This window comes from Microcaecilia unicolor, chromosome 5 (genome assembly GCF_901765095.1).
Source record: "Microcaecilia unicolor chromosome 5, aMicUni1.1, whole genome shotgun sequence".
In the NCBI taxonomy this organism is placed as follows: domain Eukaryota; kingdom Metazoa; phylum Chordata; class Amphibia; order Gymnophiona; family Siphonopidae; genus Microcaecilia; species Microcaecilia unicolor.
This window is the reverse complement of record NC_044035.1, coordinates 268,152,559-268,173,458: the sequence shown is the minus strand read 5'-3', so window position 1 is coordinate 268,173,458 and position 20,900 is coordinate 268,152,559. Positions and strand designations below refer to the sequence as shown.

General features: G+C 44.9%; 1 protein-coding gene across 4 annotated transcripts in view; it reads left to right on the top strand.

The window, feature by feature from the left end:
* Positions 1–20,900, top strand: part of CIP2A (cell proliferation regulating inhibitor of protein phosphatase 2A) — a 105,704-nt gene that overhangs the window by 72,517 nt on the left and 12,287 nt on the right. For all 4 annotated transcript variants that reach the window (XM_030204178.1, XM_030204177.1, XM_030204179.1 and 1 more), the window contains 5 exons: positions 2,952–3,138; positions 3,602–3,673; positions 4,362–4,472; positions 5,151–5,347; positions 11,051–11,164. In XM_030204178.1, coding sequence (XP_030060038.1) covers positions 2,952–3,138; positions 3,602–3,673; positions 4,362–4,472; positions 5,151–5,347; positions 11,051–11,164 — 681 coding nt within the window. The remainder of the gene's footprint in view (positions 1–2,951; positions 3,139–3,601; positions 3,674–4,361; positions 4,473–5,150; positions 5,348–11,050; positions 11,165–20,900) is intronic.

Here is a 20,900-nt window from a genome sequence, read left to right as displayed (position 1 = left end):
TTCGTAATCCTTGGCATTAGCTTGCTCAAGAGATCATGGGACTCTCCCTGGGAACCTGGGATTGTAGTCCAGTTTACCCTCTCTGAGAGAGGCTTGCCCCCCCCCCCCTCCCGGGAATCCTGGGCATTGTAGTGTGGGTTAACCTTTCTAGAGGAGTCAGGTGTTCCTCAGGGAAGCTGGGGGTTGTAGTCCCTTAATAGTTTCCTCAAATGTCTGCCTTTCCAGCATCTCAGTCCGGAGTCCCGATTTCTAGATCTGCCTGGCCCCTCACATTTGTCGTAGAATAGTATTGTTGAATTAAAGCTTTGGTACATCCCACTGGTTTGGACTGGTCTAGCTGGACAATAAGAAAGATTAAATTTGTTCTTACCTGTTAATTTTCTTTCTTTGAGTCCCACATTCATATTGTCCACTACTTAGCAAGCAGTAAAATTTAAGCAGAATCCGATCCTGCCTCAAAAGTGGATGGATCTGATTCTGCTTAAATTGATTCAGCCAATCAATTGCATAATTCTGACTGCAAGCTAATCTCACCTCAGCTACAAAGCCAGTGATTTGACAACTGTAGAGTGGCAGTTTCTTCAACTACAGTGGGTAGAAGATGCCTGGACTGTGGACTGAGGGGATATAAAACAAGAAGAAGCTGTTGCTGACAGAGGCACAGAAGTACAGAGTGAGCAAAGAAGTACTCAAAATGGACTTGAGATGGGGGGAATACTTTTCAATGACAAAAACACTTCCTGCCTCTCTTGGAGACCAGACTCGCACATACGTAAGATGATTTCAAGGTGAAGAATTCAATTCAGTGTTCAAATGTGTCTGAAGATCATGTTTTGGGGTTGCATGACAGCAAGTGGTGATGAGATGTCTACGAATTGTCAACTGCATGATAAATGCCGAGAAATACATCGAGATACTGCAGAAGTGCATGATTCCATCAGCAGAGAAACTTTCTTTCCAGGTGAATACTTACTCCAAGATGACAATGTTCCATGCCATCGAGCCAAAGCAGTTCTTGACTGAAGGAAATCCAAGAAGATCTCTACTCTTGATTGGCCAACCCAGTCACCAGACTTGAATCCAGTCGAGAACTTATGGCATGATAAAGCAATGTAAATATCCAAGCAGTATCCTGCATCAAAGAGACCTGACAGGAACTCACTGCAGCCTGGAATCAAGTAGTCACCTGCAACCATCTTCTAAAGTTGGTTCATTCAATGCCAGGACGGTGCAAGGCTGTGTGCAAGAGTAAAGGTTGACCTACCAAATACTAAACATCACTAGCACACACCTAAATGACCATTTTCTTGTCACATTAAAGAAACTAAACACCTTTTATTTTAATTGTATAATGTCATGGACACCTCATATGAATAGCAGTTGAGATACACTAAAATTGCAATGTATAGATCAATATCTGTGTTTTACACTGTTTCACATATGTAACATGCACTTATGACTGAAACGGCATTACAGAATCATTGTGCAGGAGGCCACAAAGAATAACAACACCAAATAAGCACAAATTTAAAAATGGAAATGAATTTTAAGAATGGAAATTAAATGAATGCCAACAATACTGAAATTCCACATTGCAAGCAACCTGTTCCAAAGTTTTGCACACCATTGTAGGCATTCTGATATCCCAGCATCCAAATTCTGCCAAGAATAATGTAATGAAAAGCAATGAAGTGAATTTAGAGTAAGAAACTGGTCACTTCAAGTTTCTAGTAGATGTATGTTTTCATGATGCGTGGCAAGAGAACAATGTAGACCATATTTGTTTTGGTACGGTAAAAAAGAAAAGGAAGACTGCTTCAGAATTGTTGACTCTGGCTGCGTTTTGAGAAAGGAGTAGAGTATAAATGTCTGTGTCTTACTTTGAGTACTTTGTAGTGGAACGTGTCGTATATTTTATAAATTAATGCTGTGATTTATTATAAAAAAAAAAAATTCTTCCTAGTGTCCATAGTGTCCACAGCATGAGCAGATAGTCCATTCCTGATTTTTGTGCCATTTCTGTGGAGTTGACAGCCACTTGGTTTTCAGTGTGCATTGAGCTAGGTGATTAAAAATCGGGACTGGATGGTTAGTGACATGGCATTAAGTGAGGCCCCACCTGGAGTATTGTGTTCAGTTTTGGAGGCTGTATCTTGCTAAGGATATGAAAAGAATTGAAGCGGTGCAAAGAAAAGCTACGAGAATGGTATTGGATTTGCGTTACAAGACGTATGAGGAGAGACTTGCTGACCTGAACGTGTATACCCTGGAGGAAAGAAGAAACAGGGGTGATATGATACAGATGTTCAAATATTTGAAAGGTATTAATCCGCAAACGAACCTTTTCCGTAGTTGGGAAGGCGGTAGAACTAGAGGACGTGAAATGAGATTGAAGGGGGGCAGACTCAAAAAAAATGTCAGGAAGTATTTTTTCACGGAGAGAGTGGTAGATACTTGGAATGTCTCCCGCGGGGAGGTGGTGGAGATAAAAACGGTAACGGAATTCAAACATGCGTGGGATAAATGTAAAGGAATCCCGTTCAGAAGGAATGGATCTTCAGAAGCTTAGCTGAGATTGGGAGGCAGGGCTGGTGTTTGGGAGGCGGGGCTAGTGCTGGGCAAGACTTCTCTCCGGTCTGTGCCCTGAAAATGGCAGATACAAATCAATGTAAGGTATACACAAAAAGTAGCACATATGAGTTTATCCTGTTGGGCAGACTGGATGGACCGTGCAGGTCTTTTTCTGCCGTCATCTACTATGTTACTATAAAACTGTAAATTTGACAAGTAACCATGATCTTACTGGAGTTTTCCAGTGATTCGGGTCCTGAGAAAAATGTAGAGCTCTGCCTGAAACAGTTTTGCTTGATTTGGAACATGATTCAAACAAAGCAGCTAAAACATGATGGGACCTTCTTGGTAAATCTCTGCAAATTTTCCTTCTGTCATAGGCTAGGAGAGAGCATTGCAGCAAATAATGCATACAGGCAACAGGAAGCAGAGCACGCCTCCAAGAGAATCCATGTGCAAATGCCACTCAGCAACACAGCAAAGGGTCCAGCTTCACATCTTTTGAAGGAGGTCTTGCCAGATTCAAGCATTCATGAGCTCATTGAGAAATTTCACACTGGAATAGAGGTGATTAGTGCTTACAGTTTGATAACCTTTTGTATTCTCTCTTAGTAAATCATCTGTCTCCTTCTTGGTGTTTAATTAATATTGTAGATTGTTTTCCCATTGGTTCAGGAGGTCATGAAAGGAAGACTTTTCTTGTGGTATACCAAGAATATAGAAATCTGTATGACACATATTCAAGCTTAGAAAGTTGGTCACTAAAGAGGCATATAAGTTTTTTTTTTTTATATACTTGATCTTTTTCCAGCCAAATGGGTTGACATTTTATGATGCTGTATCTCCAACTGCTCCAGTCTCTTCAGTGACAATAGGTGTGCAAAATAGTATGCATCACACTTGATTTAGAATGTTTGATAATGTTGTGGGATCCTTCCACCACATGTAGCATGTGGAAATATTGGCTTGCCTTTTAGTTTTGATTGTATAGAGTTTCGCATTTTTTTTAAATGTGCTAATATCATTTTAGTTAAAACAGGTCAATGACGTGAGAATTTCCGATATCATGGACATCTATGAACAGAAACTGTTGGCTTTAGCAGTGAGTACAAATGTTGCAGCCTCTTTAAGGCACAATAGCCATGTGAGCTGCAATTGCATGCTCTTATTAGCATTCTTACTGCCAGGTCTCCAGGTTGAGGGAATTGGGCTGTTGAGCTGCAGGTAAGGACAGGCTAGTGATCATGAGAAACTGCACCTCTCTTTTATTACCATCACTCCTCTGTGTTCACCTCCTTCCTTTGTAACCAGGAATTGCCCATGGATAAGAAGGGGTGATTGAAATGACAGTGAGATGTGGGTTTCCTTGCCATTCCAGCCACTGTCACTTCCTGAATTATTACGGAATTGATGGTAGGGAAGAGCCAGTGGTGAGAGGTAGAAAAGTAGAAGATGAACAGAGAGGTGAGAAGATGGGGAGGAGAAATCAGAATTTGAGAATAAAACCAAAGCTTGGGAGGCTATTTGCTTTTATCTCTGAAAAGTATTTCAAAATCTAGTACAGCAAGCTTAAACCTAACTAATCTGCATCAAAGCATGTTTTGTTTTCAAGAATGTGCATTGCACTGAATGTAAGATTATCACATAGGCCTAAAAGCTGTCTGTGCATATAGTCATGGCATATGATGAAGGAAAGAGAGTGAGTACTGAACCAACACTCACATTCTGTACCAATTCTAGAAATAAACACCTGCAGTTCTGTGGCACTAATCCAGCATTTGCTCTTGCAGTCTAAGGAAAGCAGGCTGCAGGATCTTCTGGAAGCCAAGGCACTAGCTCTTGCTCAGGCTGACAGGCTGGTTGCCCAGTATCGCTGTCAGAGGGCCCAAGCTGAAGCAGAGGTGAGTGTGAACCAAGCTTCAGAGTTAACTTTATTTTTGTCTATAGATTGTAAGCTCTTTGAGCAGGGACTGTCTTTCTTCTATGTTTGTGCAGCGCTGCGTTTGCCTTGTAGCGCTATAGAAATGCTAAGTAGTAGTAGTAGTAGTAGTAGTTAACCAATGAGAGAGGCAAGTCAACACAAGATGACTTGAAATTTAAGAGAGCATTTCAGTAAAGTACAGTACTCATAACCTCAAAGGAAGAAAATTCCTGGCAAATATTTTCTCAGGGATTAGGAACTTTATATGCACCTAGACAACCTTTGTTCAGTTCTCAGCTTATCAAAGAGCTGTTTTTTCCTAGAGGGACTCTTTTTAATAGACTTCAGAAGGTGCTGTCAGATCATTTCAGCCTCACCAGATTTTTGACTTATCTAGGCTGAATTGCCACCTAATTATTTATATACAATTCTGTTTGATAACTTCTTAATTCTGCTTTTATAGTAATACAATCTCTCTATTCAAAATGACACTACAGGCTGTTGCTTGTCAGCTCTTCCTGCAATGACCGTGGAGTTGGTAGATTACCTGTGGTTGCTGCTGTTACATAGAATTCACAGGGGTCCAGAATGCATTCTGAAAGCTAAGCAGATTATAAAGACAACACTATATCACTGTTTTTTGTAATCTTATTCCAAGGCCAGGAAGCTTGCTGGAATGTTGAAGGATGCAGAAAGGGGAAACGAAGAGCTGGGCTTACTGCTGAAAGGCCAGCAGGTGGAGTCTGAGCGAGCCAAGAGTGACATCGAGCAGCTCTTTGAGCACAACCGCAAGTTACAAGCAGTCGCTGAAAAGCACGAGAAGTTGAAGGTGTCCTATGCAGACCATCTGCTAAAGTAGGAGCATGTCTTAGTACCACCGTAACATAGTGCCTTGCAAATGTTGATGTTCCTTTATACATTTTTTAAAAACGTTCTGTTATATATATTTTTGTTGGATCTGCATATTAATATTTGGAATATAAATGCTATAAACAATTAAAAATGCATTAAAGAGTTTTTCACTGATCAACCCAACTCACTATATTTTCATTATGAAAGAACAATTATGGAAATATTCAAAAACTAATTAGAGATAAGAAACCAAAAGTATCTTGATTGCATAGATTTTTTTACAACCCTTAATTAGTACTTGCCAGAAGACCATTTAAAACAATAACAGCCATGAATCATTTAGCTTGAGTGTCTACCAGCTTTGCACAGCATGCTGTTGCAGTTTTTGGTGCTTGTTTTTGGCAGAAAAGCTCAAGCTCTTTCAAGTTGACTGGGGATCGTTTGTGAACTGCAGCTTTTCAAATCTAGCCATAGATTTTTGGGCTTTAATAGGGCCATTCAAGGATATTAACTTTCTTTTATCTGAGCTGATTCATTATTGATTTTGCTTCATGCTTATGATCACTGTCCTGCTAAAAGGTGAATCTTCTCCCGTGGTCTGGCAGACTGGAATAGATTTTCCTCCCAGATCTACCTGTACTTTACAGAATCCATCTTTCCCTTCATCTTTAGAAGCTTCTCTGTCCCTACTCAAGCAAAGTATCCTCATAACATACTACTGCCACCACCATGATTTATCATAGGGATAGTGTTAGCAGGGCGATAGCACCATGTTTTATTTCGCACATCATTTCTACTTTGGTCTCAACAAATCACAAAACATTCTCCCTGTGGGCAGTATCTTGTAAGTGTGTTTTTTGCAAACTCTATGCAGTACATCATATCATATGTTTCTTCAGCAATACCTTCTTTCTTGCCACTCACCCATACAGGATTGTGAAGTAATCTTGAGATGTGGAATAGTCAGCATTTTCCTGGCCTCAGCCAAAGAACTCTTTAGGTCTTTTAAAATAATCTCAGGTCTTACAGTGACCTTCATCAGCAGTTTCCTTAACCCATGGCTACTGCCTTTAGATGGACAGCCTAATTATGGCAGCATCTTGGTATTGCTAAACTGTTTCCACTTTACAGTGATGGACCCAAGAGTGCCCCTGGGGATAGTCAAAACTTTCCCCAGTCTGTATATTTCTTTTGGCAGCTCTGTATTTAGTATGTTTAGACCTTTGCTTCAAATTCACTTCATACAACAAGAACAGTTCAATTCTTCATTCAGGAGTATTTGAATCTGCTCAGCTGCTTTGATTGAGCACAGGTAGTTTCTGTTAACCCTTTTATTAGCCTTGTTAAGGCAATTTTTGAAAACAGACCTAATTTGGGTTTGCTGTGACTAAGGAGTGTAATGATTTATGCAGTCAAGAATTTGTGTTTCTTAATTACAAAATAACAATTATGGAAGTATTCACAAAGTACTGAAAGTATAGCATATGTTGTATAAATCAGTGAAAGAAATTCCTACTTTAATAGGAATTTCCCATCCATGTGCTCTCCATCAAGGAGCTGAACCACAATACTGCTAAGTGTTTTCTGATTTTTATTCTTAATATCTCATCTGTTTGACTATAGGTTTAGCTACCTATTTATTCTAGACTTAATTGCTTAGTTAAATTGTGCAGACTGTGTATCTGTGTTATGGTGTAGTGCTCTGTCTTCTAACCTAGACCAAAAAAATACACCTTTCTCTCCCTCTCTGCCTAGCTCTGATAGTTGAGGAGATAAGCATTTCAACCTGTCTCTGGTCTTTCACATTGCTAACTCTTGCTGAAGTTTCCTAACTTTGGCTACTGAACTATAGACAAGCGCTGCAAGTTTTATTTTCCATTGCCAGTCCTAGTTAAGAGAGTAGCTTTAGTCTTATTTAATTTGCAGCTAGAGATTGCATTAAAGAAACTGCAATATTTATTGGGGATATTTGATTTTAAAGGAGAAAAGTTATTCTAGCAGAACTTTATTTTGTTTCAAATTGTCTCATTGCTTGCCCCTTCTAGAGAACATTTTTAATAGTAGTACTTGTGAATCACTTTCAGGCTTATTTTTGAAAGAGAAGGACGCCCATCTTTCTACACAAATTGCAAGATGGGCGTCCTTCTCGTAGGGTCGCCCAAATCGGCATAATCGAAAGCCGATTTTGGGCGTCCTCAACTGCTTTCCATCGCGGGGTCGACCAAAGTTCACGGGGGCATGTCGGAGGTGTAGCGAAGGCAGGACTGGGGCATGCCTAACACATGGGCGTCCTCGACCGATAATGGAAAAAAGATGGGCGTCCCTGACGAACACTTGGACGACTTTACCTGGTCCTTTTTTTCTTATGATCCTTACAAAAATGTGCCCTAAATGACCAGATGACCTCCCCATACTCCCCCAGTGGTCACTAACCCCCTCCCACCCTCAAAACATTTTTTAAAAAATATTTTTTCCAGTCTCTATGCCAGTGTCAAATATCATACTCGGGTCCATCGCAGCAGTATGCAGCTCCCTGGAGCAGTTTTAGTGGGTACAGTGCACTTCAGGCAGGCGGACCCAGGCCCCCCCCCCCCCCCCCGACCTGTTACACTTGTGGTGGTAAATGGGAGCCCTTCAAAACCCACCAGAAACCCACTGTACCCACATCTATGGGCCCCCTTCACCCCTAAGGGCTATAGTAGTGGTGTACAGTTGTGGGTGGTGGGGTTTGGGGGGCTCAGCACACAAGGTAAGGGTGCTGTACACCTGGGAGCAATTTCTGAAGTCCACTGCAGTGCCCCCTAGGGTGCCTGGTTGGTGTCTTGGCATGTCAGGGGGACCAGTGCACTACGAATGCTGGCTCATCCCACGACCAAATGGCTTGGATTTGGTTGTTTCTGAGATGGGCGTCCTCGGTTTCCATTATCGCTGAAAATAAGGGACGACCATCTCTAAGGTCGACCTAAATTTTGCGATTTGGGTGTCCCCGACAATATTATCAAAACGAAAGATGGACGCCCATCTTGTTTCGATAATACGGGTTTCCCCGCCCCTTCACCAGGACGTCCTGCGAGGACGTCCTCAGCAAAACTTGGGCATCTTTCAATTATGCCCCTCCACGAGACTTATAGTCCCACCCATCCTCCCCCCTCTACCCACCCCTAGGCTTGACTCATATATAGACAACCAATAATCATTAACAATACTCCTCAGTCACAGGTAATCTTGCAGATTATTAACCCTATCATAGTACACCTGTTCATACACATTCCAGCCAATCATGATGACTTTTTTTAATTCAATGCTGTAATTGTGGTGCTTTAGTTCCAAGGCACACCATCTGGAAGCTTAAGTCTTGCCCATTTGTCTTTAACTTGCTAGTATAAAAGAGAAGTTCAGCAAACTTAAGGAGGAATTGGATGCAGTTAAAGCAGCTTCCATCACTACACAGAATCATACCAATGTACTACTGCTACCTCGAATAAAACAACCCAGGAATAGATGGTTCACAGTAGGCTCAGGCAAATTAACGCCATGTGGCACAGAAGCATCCACCCTCATTATTGTTGTCCCTGCATAATTCTTTGCTGCATTGGAGCATTGTGATGCTCAAGAAAAAAACAAAACTGAGGAACCAGAACCGATGAAGGTAGCTCAACAGAGAAGACATCCCCAAAGTACTGATAAAGAAGCTCAAACCAGAAAATTGTTGTTGCCAGGGGATTCCATTATCAGAGGCATTAACTTTGGTACATAGTTCAAGGGGCCCATCCAAGTAAATGCCTTCCAGGATATTCAGTTACCAGGAGTATGAGGCAATTACTGCCTGTAATCAGAGAAGAGACCAAGGATTCTAACATTGATGTTGTTATCCACTTGGGAACAAATGACCTAGCCAGTGATACTCCATTTGTAGTGCAGAGAACTTTCCAGGCGCTGGGGGAGGGTTAAAACTGTTGGCACAGACTAGTCTCATTCCTGGACAGTCAAGACCCTTGAACACCTTACATTAAGAAAAATCATAAAATATACAACATTAATTAAAATACTCCCCCTTCCAATCTCTCCCACTCTAACACTCACCCTCATTCCAGTACTGAAAGCCTTCAACACTCTACTCTCTAAAGCTTTCTAACTACTCTTCCAAAAATCCAAGCCTTAGCCAACATCCTGAACTTTTAAATAGTTCTCCTTCTTGTACCTCCATTTATGTTTTATAAATCTTCCTGTAGAGTTCTTACAATATGATACCTCAGGAACCATTCAGATCAACAAGAAAAATGAAATTGCCCCATCCTACCTCGGAGATTAGGGTAATGAACAATGGATTATACAAGGATAAGAATATAGTAAAAGCAGTTAGCATAGCTGAATGTAAAAAGGTTTGGACAAATTCCTGTAGAAAAAGTCAATAGACTGTTAAGTTAGACCCGAGGAAGGTCACTTCTTATCCTTAAGTTTAAGTAGCATGGAATCTTGCTACTTCTGGGGATCCTGCCATGTACTTGTGACCTGGATTGGTTATTGTTAGAAACAGGATACTGGGCTTGACAGACCTTTTGTTCTGACCCAGTATGGCAATTTTCATGTTTCTTGTTTATTAATTTGATATAGCCGCCTTTTTCAAGCACGAGTTGAGGCGGTGTGAATACAATTGTACAGGTAGAATCCTTATCAAAAATACAGCTTCCTCAATTAAAAGAATACACACACTAGCAGTAAAAACAGGAGAACTCCATATTTCCTATGTGAATGCTTAATAAGTACTCTAAATTCCAAAATTATGGCAATAATGCACCTTTTGTTTAAGGCTCAGTTTATTTTCACCCTTTAGTTAAGAGCAATCTCCCAAAGCAGTCCTCTAATGCTATGTGTTTTCTAGACAAAGTATATGTAAATATGTTATGAACCTTTTTCATGATTGTCTTGAAAGCCAAAGGAGTTAAGGAAACTCGAAGACTGGATTTAGAAAGCACTAAGGGGTCCTTTTACAAAGGCGCACTGAAAAATTACTTGCAGTAGTGTAGGCGCAGGTTTTGGGCGTGTTGATCCATTTTTTAGCGCGCCTGTAAAAAAGCCTTTTTTTTTTGCTGAAAATGGATGTGCGACAAAATCAAAATTGCCAAGCGTCCATTTTGGGTCTGAGAACCTTACCGCCAGCCTAGTGGTAATGACCTACGCTTGTCAAACGCCACTTGGCGTGCGTCCATTACACGCACCAGAAAATAAAAAATATTTTTGAGACACTCGTAGCAGACACGTGCCAGAATGCAGTAATAAAAGATGACATTTAAGTACATAAAACGTGGGAAGCTTCTCCACTATTGGTATGTGATGTTTGCACTCAATACTGCCTATACTTATTTTACTGTAATATAATACTTGTAACGTTTATAAAGAAATTACATCACAGAAAAATGGGTGTTCACCATGGTAATCCTCGCTTTCAAAATTATCCTATTTCAAGGTTGGGGGGGGGGAGGCCAAGTAAAGTACACACTGCAGTTACCTTGATATATACATTACTCCACATCTGTATGTAAAATCTTCCCTATAGCACTGGTTCAACACTATTTTTGAAAAGGAAACTCCAGAGAGAGATTTGCTTTCAAAATCTGTTTACAGAAGGGCTGAAAATTGCCCTCACACTGGCTGCATAAGGAAAACTTACAGCATCCTCTAAAATACTATCCATTTTTGTTCCAGACATGAACTTGTTGAAAAGCAGTATAAGGATTTGCAAGCATCATATAACACTCTGAATAAGCAAGCCGAGTCACTGAAAAAACTGACGGATTCTCTCAAGCAACAGAACGACAAGTATGTTATAAGAATAATTTTACAGAGGCTTTCTATATGTACAACCCAGTTTGGAAACTGGGCAATGGTACAATTCATTTCCCATATACATATAGGATGAGGGGGGGAAGTAACCACCCCCTAGGGCTTTTTGCTGTTTAACCAGTAGCCACTTGAAATTTCGGTGTGAAATTTGACAGCTTTATTTGTTGCTACTATCTTATGTTTATGTGATGAGTGGATTGAGAAATCTTTAAACATGGTGGTGGTACAGACTTTTTAGCGTGACCACGCTTTCAAAAATGTTTGCACTGTAAAACTACCATTATTTGAGGGAGAAATAAAAGGGGTACCAGCTTACTGTTAACGATCTCAGTGATGTAGACTTTTGTAAACAATAATTTGTATTTGATAATATGATGATTTATCGATAATTTCATTTTAAAAGCATTTTCCAAATGGCAATCATGGGCAAGGTGTAGGTAGCAGACAATCTGAGAATCCAGACAATGTGTGAACAAGGTTTTGGAGCAAAGGTGATAATGGGTGCATATCATCTCAAGAACTGGAAGCTTTAGCACTCTGAAGAAAATTTGTCAGCGTGACTGCAAAATTCTGACACATTAATTGTATTGTTTGAATGACATTTTACTGTGTTTTAGCCTGAATGTTTGTAATGTGCAATAATTGCTAGGTATAACGCTAAAATGACATCAACATAGCTTAAGATAATTAAATGTTATTTAATAGTAATACGTAAGTATCATGAGTAAATAAGGTATGTACGATTTTTCATTGAAATTCAGAACAGTTGCTGAGAAAACGGAAAAAACTGTAGGAGGTTACTTTTTTTGCCTCGCCCTGTACATAAATGTGCAGGGAGTTATCCTATATCATATATAGTTACTAGTAAAATAGGCCCGTTTCCGAAACAGATGAAATGGGTACTAGCAAGGTAATCCCCCCTTCCTCCCTCTTGAGTTCCAGAGCCCCTACCCCCCCCCCTCCCCCCCCTCGGGCACATAAACCCCCTTGCCACCCGCAGCCGCCAATACTAACACTGTCCATCCGCTGCTGCTTCTCCTGTTGAGCAGCAGCGGCCTGGACAAAAAGAAAAAAGCAAAAAAACATTTCAAACTTGAAACAGTGCTCCGTAGACAGCCAGCTGGCATTGGCTCTCGTCTCTGCAGCCGCTTCTCCTCTCCCCTGCACGTCACTGACCCCGGAGGAGCAGCTGCAGAGACGACAGCCAATGCCAGCTGGCTGTCTAAGGAGCACTGTTTCAGGTTTGAAATGTTTTTTTGCTTTTTTGCTTTTTGTCCAGACTGCTGCTGCTCAACAGGAGAAGCAGCAGCAGATGGACAGTGTTAGTATTGGCGGCTGTGGGTGGCTAGGGGGTTGGTGTGGCTGAGGGGGGGTATGGGCTTGGGTGATGCGCCGAGGGGGGGTGGGGGCTTGGGTGTTGCGCCGAGGGGGGGGGGCACTGAGAGCTGTTCCGTAGGCAGGGAGAGGAGTAGGAAAATATGAAGCGTGTTTCCGTACTCCTCTCCCTGCCTATCCGGGGTGTTGATGTTCGTCGGGTGGGGGGGGGGGGGGTGTCTGTGTTGCCCAGCTCCCTGCCACTTGCTCCGAAGTGGCAGGGAGCGGTGCACTGACAGCTGATTCCCAGGCAGGGGGAGGAGTAGGGAAACATGCTCCGCGTGTTTCCCTACTCCCCTTGCCTTGGAATCAGCTGTCAGTGCGTTCTAGCCTGCCTAGCAGACCACCTCCGAGGGAGCCACGGTCCCAGGCAGGTTAGAACGTTGGAGGTGTGTATTATATAGAATACATTTATAAAGTAGGTGTTCCTGGGGGAAGAGATGGCAAAACCCAGTAGACATACATGTGTACTGCTGCCACATGTATGTCTATGAATACTGCCTATATTACATAGTAAATGATGGCAGAAAAAGACCTGCATGGTCCATCCAGTCTGCCCAATAAGATAAACTCATATGTGCTACTTTTTGTGTATACCCTACTTTGATTTGTACCTGTCCTCTTCAGGGCACAGACCGTATAAGTCTGCCCAGCACTATCCCCGCCACCGGCTCTGCCACCCAATCTCGGCTAAGCTCCTTAGGATCCATTCCTTCTGAACAGGATTCCTTTATGTTTATCCCACGCTGTTACCGTTTTCATTTCCACCACCTCCAGCGGGAGGGCATTCCAAGCATCCACTACTCTCTCCGTGAAAAAATACTTCCTGACATTTTTCTTGAGTCTGCCCCCCTTCAATCTCATTTCATGTCCTCTCGTTCTACCGCCTTCGCACCTCCGGAAAAGGTTCGTTTGCGGATTAATACTTTTCAAATATTTGAACGTCTGTATCATATCACCCCTGTTTCTCCTTTCTTCCAGAGTATACATGTTCAGGTCATCAAGTTTCTCCTCATACGTCTTGTAACACAAATCCCTTACCATTCTCGTAGCTTTTCTTTGCACCGCTTCAATTCTTTTTACATCCTTCGCAAGGTACGGCCTCCAAAACTGAACACAATACTCTAGGTGGGGCCTCACCAACGACTTATACAGGGGCATCAACACCTCCTTTCTTCTGCTGGTCACACCTCTCTCTATACAGCCTAACAACCTTCTAGCTACGGCCACCGCCTTGACACACTGTTTCGTCGCCTTCAGATCCTCAGATACTATCACCCCAAGATCCCTCTCCCTGTCCGTACCTATCAGATTCTCCCCGCCTAACACATACATCTCCCGAGGATTTCTATTCCCTAAGTGCATCACTTTGCATTTCTTCGCATTGAATTTTAATTGCCAAACCTTAGACTATTCTTTTAGCTTCCTCAGATCCTTTTTCATGTTTTCCACTCCCTCCCGGGTGTCCACTCTTACAGATCTTAGTATCAACCATTTCTAAAATCACCTGAGCAATTCTGTTCAGAAACTCTGCTTTTACATACTGATTTCTATAATAGGTAATTAGCTAGGCACACTCTCTAATATAATTAATTTGAAAGTAAACAAAGTTAAAAAATTTACATTCATCAAGCAAAGTCTTGCTAACTGCATAAGATATTAAATTGCCCTGATACTTAAAATATTGTGGCTATAAAAGTCACTATACTGACCTAATTGGGGCAGGCTGCAAGTTATATACTATGCTGACATTTTCAACATTTTGGCTCGAGTACATAGGTCCTCTGAAAATCCATATGAAGGTATACATGCTTTTGACCTTTAAGATGCTCTATTCTGGTAGTCCTGCATATATTTCATGTTTGATTATTCCCTATACACCATCTCGTTCTCTCCGCTCACTTGACACTAATTGTTTGTTGCTCCCATCTCCTAAACAAGCATGATATGACTCAACTCGGCATTCTGCATTTATTTTTTGGCACCACATTTATGGAATAACTTACCAGTGAATATCTGATTGGAATTTTCCCTTCCAAAGTTTAGAAAACTTTTAAAGACTCACTTCTTTCAATTGGCTTTTCAAACTAATTCTGAATAATTATATTTTCTGATTTGGATAGCACACACCATGACTGACTATTTTTAACTGTGTTTTTGTGATTTTCATTGTGCATTATTACTTTTAACTGAGTTTGAACGATTGTTTTCTTTCCTACTGGAATGGCGTTCCTTTCATGATATTATGGTGATATTTTATTGTTAACTGCTTTGGCCTATTGCTATGTAAAGGCGGTAAGTTATTTTTAAATAAACATTTAATATAAGCAGACATTTACAAGGATATTTCACCAAATAAAAGTATCAGAAAGAGAGAGAGCCCCCTGGTGCATAGCAGCAAACCTCTAGGGTGGACCTCTGTAGATTTACACAAGTCTGGAAATATGCAAACATTTTGCCCCATAAAGAATTGATAACAACTTTGAAAGAACAGATGCAAGATAGTATCTGTGGAAATACAAATATCATTAAATATGTTCCTCCCCTATGTTCATCACTACTAGTGTCTTCCACATGTCTGGAAAAACTCCTGCAAGAGAGAAAAAAAGATCTTTCTCACAGGGTAAAGCAGGAAAGTTTTAAATATCTGTAAGTTTAGGGCCCTGAAGCAGTTTTCCAAATTCTCAATATTCTTATGTACAGTTGGATGATTAGCACACCCACTGCTGCAAGCTTACAATTCTATCTTCGTGCCCTTTCAGTACAGTGTCCTGAGTCTATATCTTGAGAGAGAGAGATCAAAACAATCAAAATGGAGTTTAAAGTCACATTAGGTGGGTGATTCAAAGCTGCCTCCTCTGCACTAAGGTTAGCAGATTCTCGTACCTTCAGGTTCAGCTAGGCTGTTGGATGACCCAGGGCCTGATAATGAACCAGGTAGGGCAGAAGCAGCTGAAAACATTCTCTCATAGCACATTGTACGCCCCACATCTTCTGGGATAGATAAAACTGTCCTTATAAAAGCAGCTGATCCCTCTGAAGATGCAAGACAGAAACTCTGCTCTGGTATGTTTAGCATCCAACCTCTCAGATGCAAACTTTACAAATGGAGGAAGCAGGGGATGTCTCACACCAAGGCTCAAGGATGTATCACAGACTAGCTGAGATAGCTCCTTCACTGCAGGTGCAGTCATGAAGGGTCTAACTCCAATATGATCCAAAATCAAGGTCATTTGGAGAGGAGCAGCTTGCCAGAGGCTAGAAGGAAATTCCTCCACCTTGCCTTTCCTCTTCACTTAGCAAAATTTCTAGCTCTGTAAAACACTGGGCATCTGCATTGTTTTGATTTTAACTAAGGAACATCCATAACACATTCTTACATTGCTGCTGTCTTAGATCCTTATTCCCTCTTTTGGTTCTGGCTATATAAATCTATATTCCATATCATCAAGCTGATCAATCCATAGACTGGTGGGTTGTGTCCATCTACCAGCAGGTGGAGATAGAGAGCAAACTTTTGCCTCCCTATATGTGGTCATGTGCTGCCGGAAACTCCTCAGTATGTTCTCTATCTCAGCAGGTGGTGGTCACACATCAGCAGCAGCTCTGGCTAGGCCTCCAAGCCTAATTTTTAGGTTTTGTTGAGTGCCTGGGGTTGAGGGCTCTTTTGAGCAAGTGCAAACCTGGTGGTGCCAGGTCCCTCCTTTTCTCCCCCCTCCCGCTGGCTCCGTTAAAAAAAAAAAAAAAAAAAAAAAAAAAAAAAAAATTTTGAACGGCCTTAAAGGCGTTTATTTCGACGTTTATTTAAGCGTCTATTGCAGCTACTCACTGAGACACCAGGTCGTTACGACTCGGAGCGGACAGCAGGTAATTTTACCTTTTTATAGCGGGCGGGGGTTCCCCGATTCTTCTCCTCGTGGCACATGGCGTCGGAGGGCGAGGGCGCAAAGGGTCGCTCCCCGGGTCGCTCGAGCGCTTCTAGAGGGGATGCGGGGGTCTTCAAGCCGGATTCGCCCTTGGTGGGTGACAGTTTCGCGACCGATGCATGTCCCGGTCCTTCCTCCGGCGTGGCGGTTTTTTCCCGCCATAAACGCCCATCCCCCGCTCCTCGCCTCCGCCATCTTGGCCGGCCACGCGGCTCGGACGGCTTCTTCTTGGGCCGCCCTTGAGGTTGGAGACATTAATGCCATGAACGCCCTTAATTTGGGCGACGGCACAGAAGCGGCTAAAGTTAAGAGCCGTTCTTCCCGCGCGGCTCCTTCGCGGAGTTTCGCGCCGGACGCCATTTTGGATGCGCAGCATGTCTCTCCCCCGCTGTTGCGAGCGCCGGTTGAGAGAGCGCCTAGGGCTGTTGCCCAGGCTGCGGAAGTGCACAGTCTGGGGGGTTTCTCCCCCGAATTTGTTTTGCTGCTGCATCGGGCCTTCCTCATGCACAACGCTGCCCCCGCTCCCTCCTCTGGTAAAGAGGTTGAGGTTCCCAGAGGTAAACGCCCTCGGGTTGATTCCCAGGCCTTGGAGGAATTTGTCTCCTCCGATGTAGATGAGGGCAGCGTGTCTGGGGTCTCCCAACGGTCCTTTGAGGATTCCTTGGAGGAGACGGATCCCCGCTCGGATGGAGCGGATGACCCCTCTGCAGCGCGGCTTTTTCACCCGGAGGATTTGCCCAACCTGTTGTTACAGGCCATGGACACTTTGAAGATATCCTCTCCGGAGGACGTCTTTCCCTCAGCCCCTGTTGGCTCTGCCATTATGCTGGGGACTAAGCGCCCGCCTAGAACCTTCCACGTGCATGATGCCATGCACACCTTAATTTCGGCTCAATGGGATGTCCCAGAAGCGAGCCTTAAAGTGGCTAGGGCTATGTCCCGCCTCTATCCTTTGGCTGTGAGTGAACGTGAGGCCTATCTGTGGCCTACCGTGGATTCTTTAATCACTGCGGTGACTAAGAAAACGGCATTGCCGGTGGAAGGTGGCACGGCCCTAAAGGACGCCCAAGACAGGAGATTGGAGGCGGCCTTAAGGTCGTCCTTTGAGGCGGCTGCTTTAAGTTTGCAGGCCTCAGTGTGCGGCTCCTATGTGGCCAGGGCGTGCCTGACTATGGTTCAGCGGGCTTTCCCCTCGGATCATTCCTTGAGGGATGATTGGCCAGCCCTGGAATCGGGCCTGGCCTATTTGGCAGACTTGCTGTATGATGTCTTGAGAGCCTCAGCTAAAGGCATGGCTCAGACTGTCTCTGCGCGGCGGTGGCTTTGGCTGAAACATTGGTCTGCTGACCACGCCTCAAAATCCCGCCTGGCTAGATTGCCTTTTAAAGGCAAGCTGCTCTTTGGGGTCGAGCTGGACAAAATCGTGACTGATCTCGGCACGTCTAAGGGCAAGAAGTTACCGGAGGTCAGGGCTCTGGCTAGTGCTCGTCCCGGTACCTCCAGAGGACGGTTTCAGGAAGCCCGTCGGTACCGCCCGGGCAGGTCGGGTGCTTCTGCCCCTTCTTCCTTTAAGAGGAAGTTCTCCCCCAAGCAGCATTCCTTTCGCAGAGACCGCCGTCCCGGAGGTGCTCCCTCCGGTCCTCCCCCAGGGTCTCGTACCCAATGACGGGGTATTGGTCCACGCCCCAGTGCAGATTGGAGGACGGCTGTCCTCGTTTCTGGGCGAGTGGACCACAATAACTTCAGACGCTTGGGTGCTGGAAGTCATCAGAGACGGCTACAAGCTAGAGTTCTGCCGACCCTTAAGAGACGGGTTTGTACTCTCTCCCTGCAAGTCTCCGGTCAAAGCTGTGGCAGTGCAGCAGACTTTGGACAATCTGATCCGCCTGGGTGCGGTCCGTTCCGGTGCCAGAAAGTCAGCTTGGCAAGGGGCGTTACTCCATTTACTTTGTGGTACCAAAGAAAGGAGGTTCTGTCCGGCCTATCCTCGACCTCAAAGGGGTCAATCGGGCCTTGAAAGTGCGGCACTTTCGCATGGAGACTCTCCGCTCTGTTATAGCGGCAGTGAAGGCAGGGGAGTACCTGGCATCCTTGGACATCAAGGAAGCGTACCTGCATATTCCCATCTGGCCTCCTCATCAACGCTTTCTGCGTTTTGCAGTCCTGGGCCGACACTTCCAGTTCAGAGCCCTCCCGTTCGGGTTGGCTACTGCTCCGCGGACCTTTTCCAAGGTAATGGTGGTCATAGCGGCCTTCCTGCGAAAGGAAGGAGTACAAGTCCATCCTTATCTGGACGACTGGTTGATCCGAGCCCCCTCTTATGCAGAGTGCGGCAAAGCTGTGGACCGGGTAGTTGCTCTTTTGAGCTCCCTGGGATGGATCATCAACTGGGAGAAGAGCCAGCTGCGCCCGACTCAGTCCCTGGAGTATCTGGGAGTTCGATTCGACACCCAAGTGGGCAGAGTGTTCCTGCCAGACAATCGGATTGTCAAGCTTCAGGCTCAGGTGGACCAGTTCCTAGTAGCCTCTCCTCTTCGGGCTTGGGACTATGTGCAGCTGTTGGGCTCTATGACGGCCACGATGGAAGTAGTGCCCTGGGCCAGGGCTCATATGAGACCACTACAACACTCTCTGCTGCAGCGCTGGACTCCGATGTCGGAGGATTATGCGGTGCGTCTTCCCTTGGATCCAGCAGTGCGCAAGGCGCTGAGCTGGTGGATGCAGGCAGACAAGTTGTCTGCGGGAATGCCTCTGGTGTCCCCAGAGTGGATTGTCGTCACGACGGACGCCTCGTTATCGGGCTGGGGAGCCCACTGCTTGGGAAGGACAGCGCAGGGGCTCTGGTCTCCTGCAGAGACAAAGTGGTCTATCAACCTCCTGGAACTCAGAGCCATTCGGTTGGCGCTTTTGGAGTTCATCCCGGTACTGGTGTTGAAGCCTGTACGGGTCCTGTCGGACAATGCCACGGCTGTGGCCTATGTCAACCGCCAGGGAGGTACCAAGAGCGCCCCTCTAGCCAAGGAAGCTATGAGTCTATGCCAGTGGGCGGAAGCGAACCTGGAACAGCTGTCAGCGGCCCACATTGCCGGAGTCATGAATGTCAAGGCGGACTTTCTCAGTCGCCATACCTTGGAGCCCGGAGAGTGGCAGCTATCTGCTCAGGCGTTCTTGGACATCACGAAGCGCTGGGGCCAGCCGAGCCTAGATCTGATGGCGTCATCGGCCAATTGCCAAGTGCCGCGCTTCTTCAGCAGAGGACGGGACCCTCGATCCCTGGGAGTAGATGCTCTTCTCCAACAATGGCCGACACAAGAGCTTCTCTATGTGTTCCCGCCCTGGCCCATGTTGGGCAGGGTACTAGACCGGGTGGCAAAGCATCCCGGCAGGATAATCCTGGTGGGTCCGGATTGGCCCAGGCGTCCCTGGTATGCGGACTTGATCAGGCTCTCAGTCGACGATCCTCTGCGGCTGCCAGTGGAGCAGGGCCTGTTACATCAGGGTCCCGTGGTGATGGAGGATCCCTCCCCCTTTGGTCTTACGGCCTGGCTATTGAGCGGCAGCGTCTGAGGAAGAAGGGCTTCTCAGACAAGGTCATCGCCACTATGCTGAGAGCGAGGAAACGCTCTACTTCTACTGCTTACGCCAGGGTTTGGCGTATCTTTGCAGCGTGGTGTGAAGCAGGCTCTCTTTCTCCTTTCACTGCTCCAATTTCTTCAGTGTTGGCGTTCCTGCAAGAAGGTCTGGACAAAGGCCTGTCGCTCAGTTCCCTTAAGGTCCAGGTAGCGGCTCTGGCTTGCTTCAGGGGCCGCCTGAAGGGTGCTTCCCTGGCTTAGCAGCCAGATGTGGTGCGCTTTCTCAAGGGGGTTAATCACCTGCGCCCTCCTCTGCACTCAGTGGTGCCTGCGTGGAATCTCAACCTGGTGCTAAGAGCATTGCAGAAGCCGCCGTTTGAACCCTTGTCAAGGGCATCTCTGAAAGACCTGACGTTGAAAGCAGTCTTTTTGGTGGCTATCTCTTCAGCCAGAAGAGTTTCCGAGCTCCAGGCGCTCTCGTGTCGAGAGCCTTTTCTACAGTTCACTGAGGCAGGAGTGACTTTTCGCACAGTGCCTTCCTTCCTGCCCAAGATTGTTTCTCGCTTCCATGTGAATCAGCAGCTATGTCTCCCTTCCTTTCGTAGGGAGGACTACCCAGAGGAGTACTCTGCTCTTAAATATCTGGATGTGAGACGAGTCATCATCAGATACTTGGAAGTGACCAATGATTTCCGGAAATCGGATCATCTGTTTGTCCTGTATACAGGTCCTCGTAGGGGTCTGCAGGCTGCTAAGCCTACAGTGGCAAGATGGGTCAAGGAAGCCATTGCAGCGGCTTATGTGGCCGCGGGGAAGGTGCCGCCTATCCAGCTGAAGGCT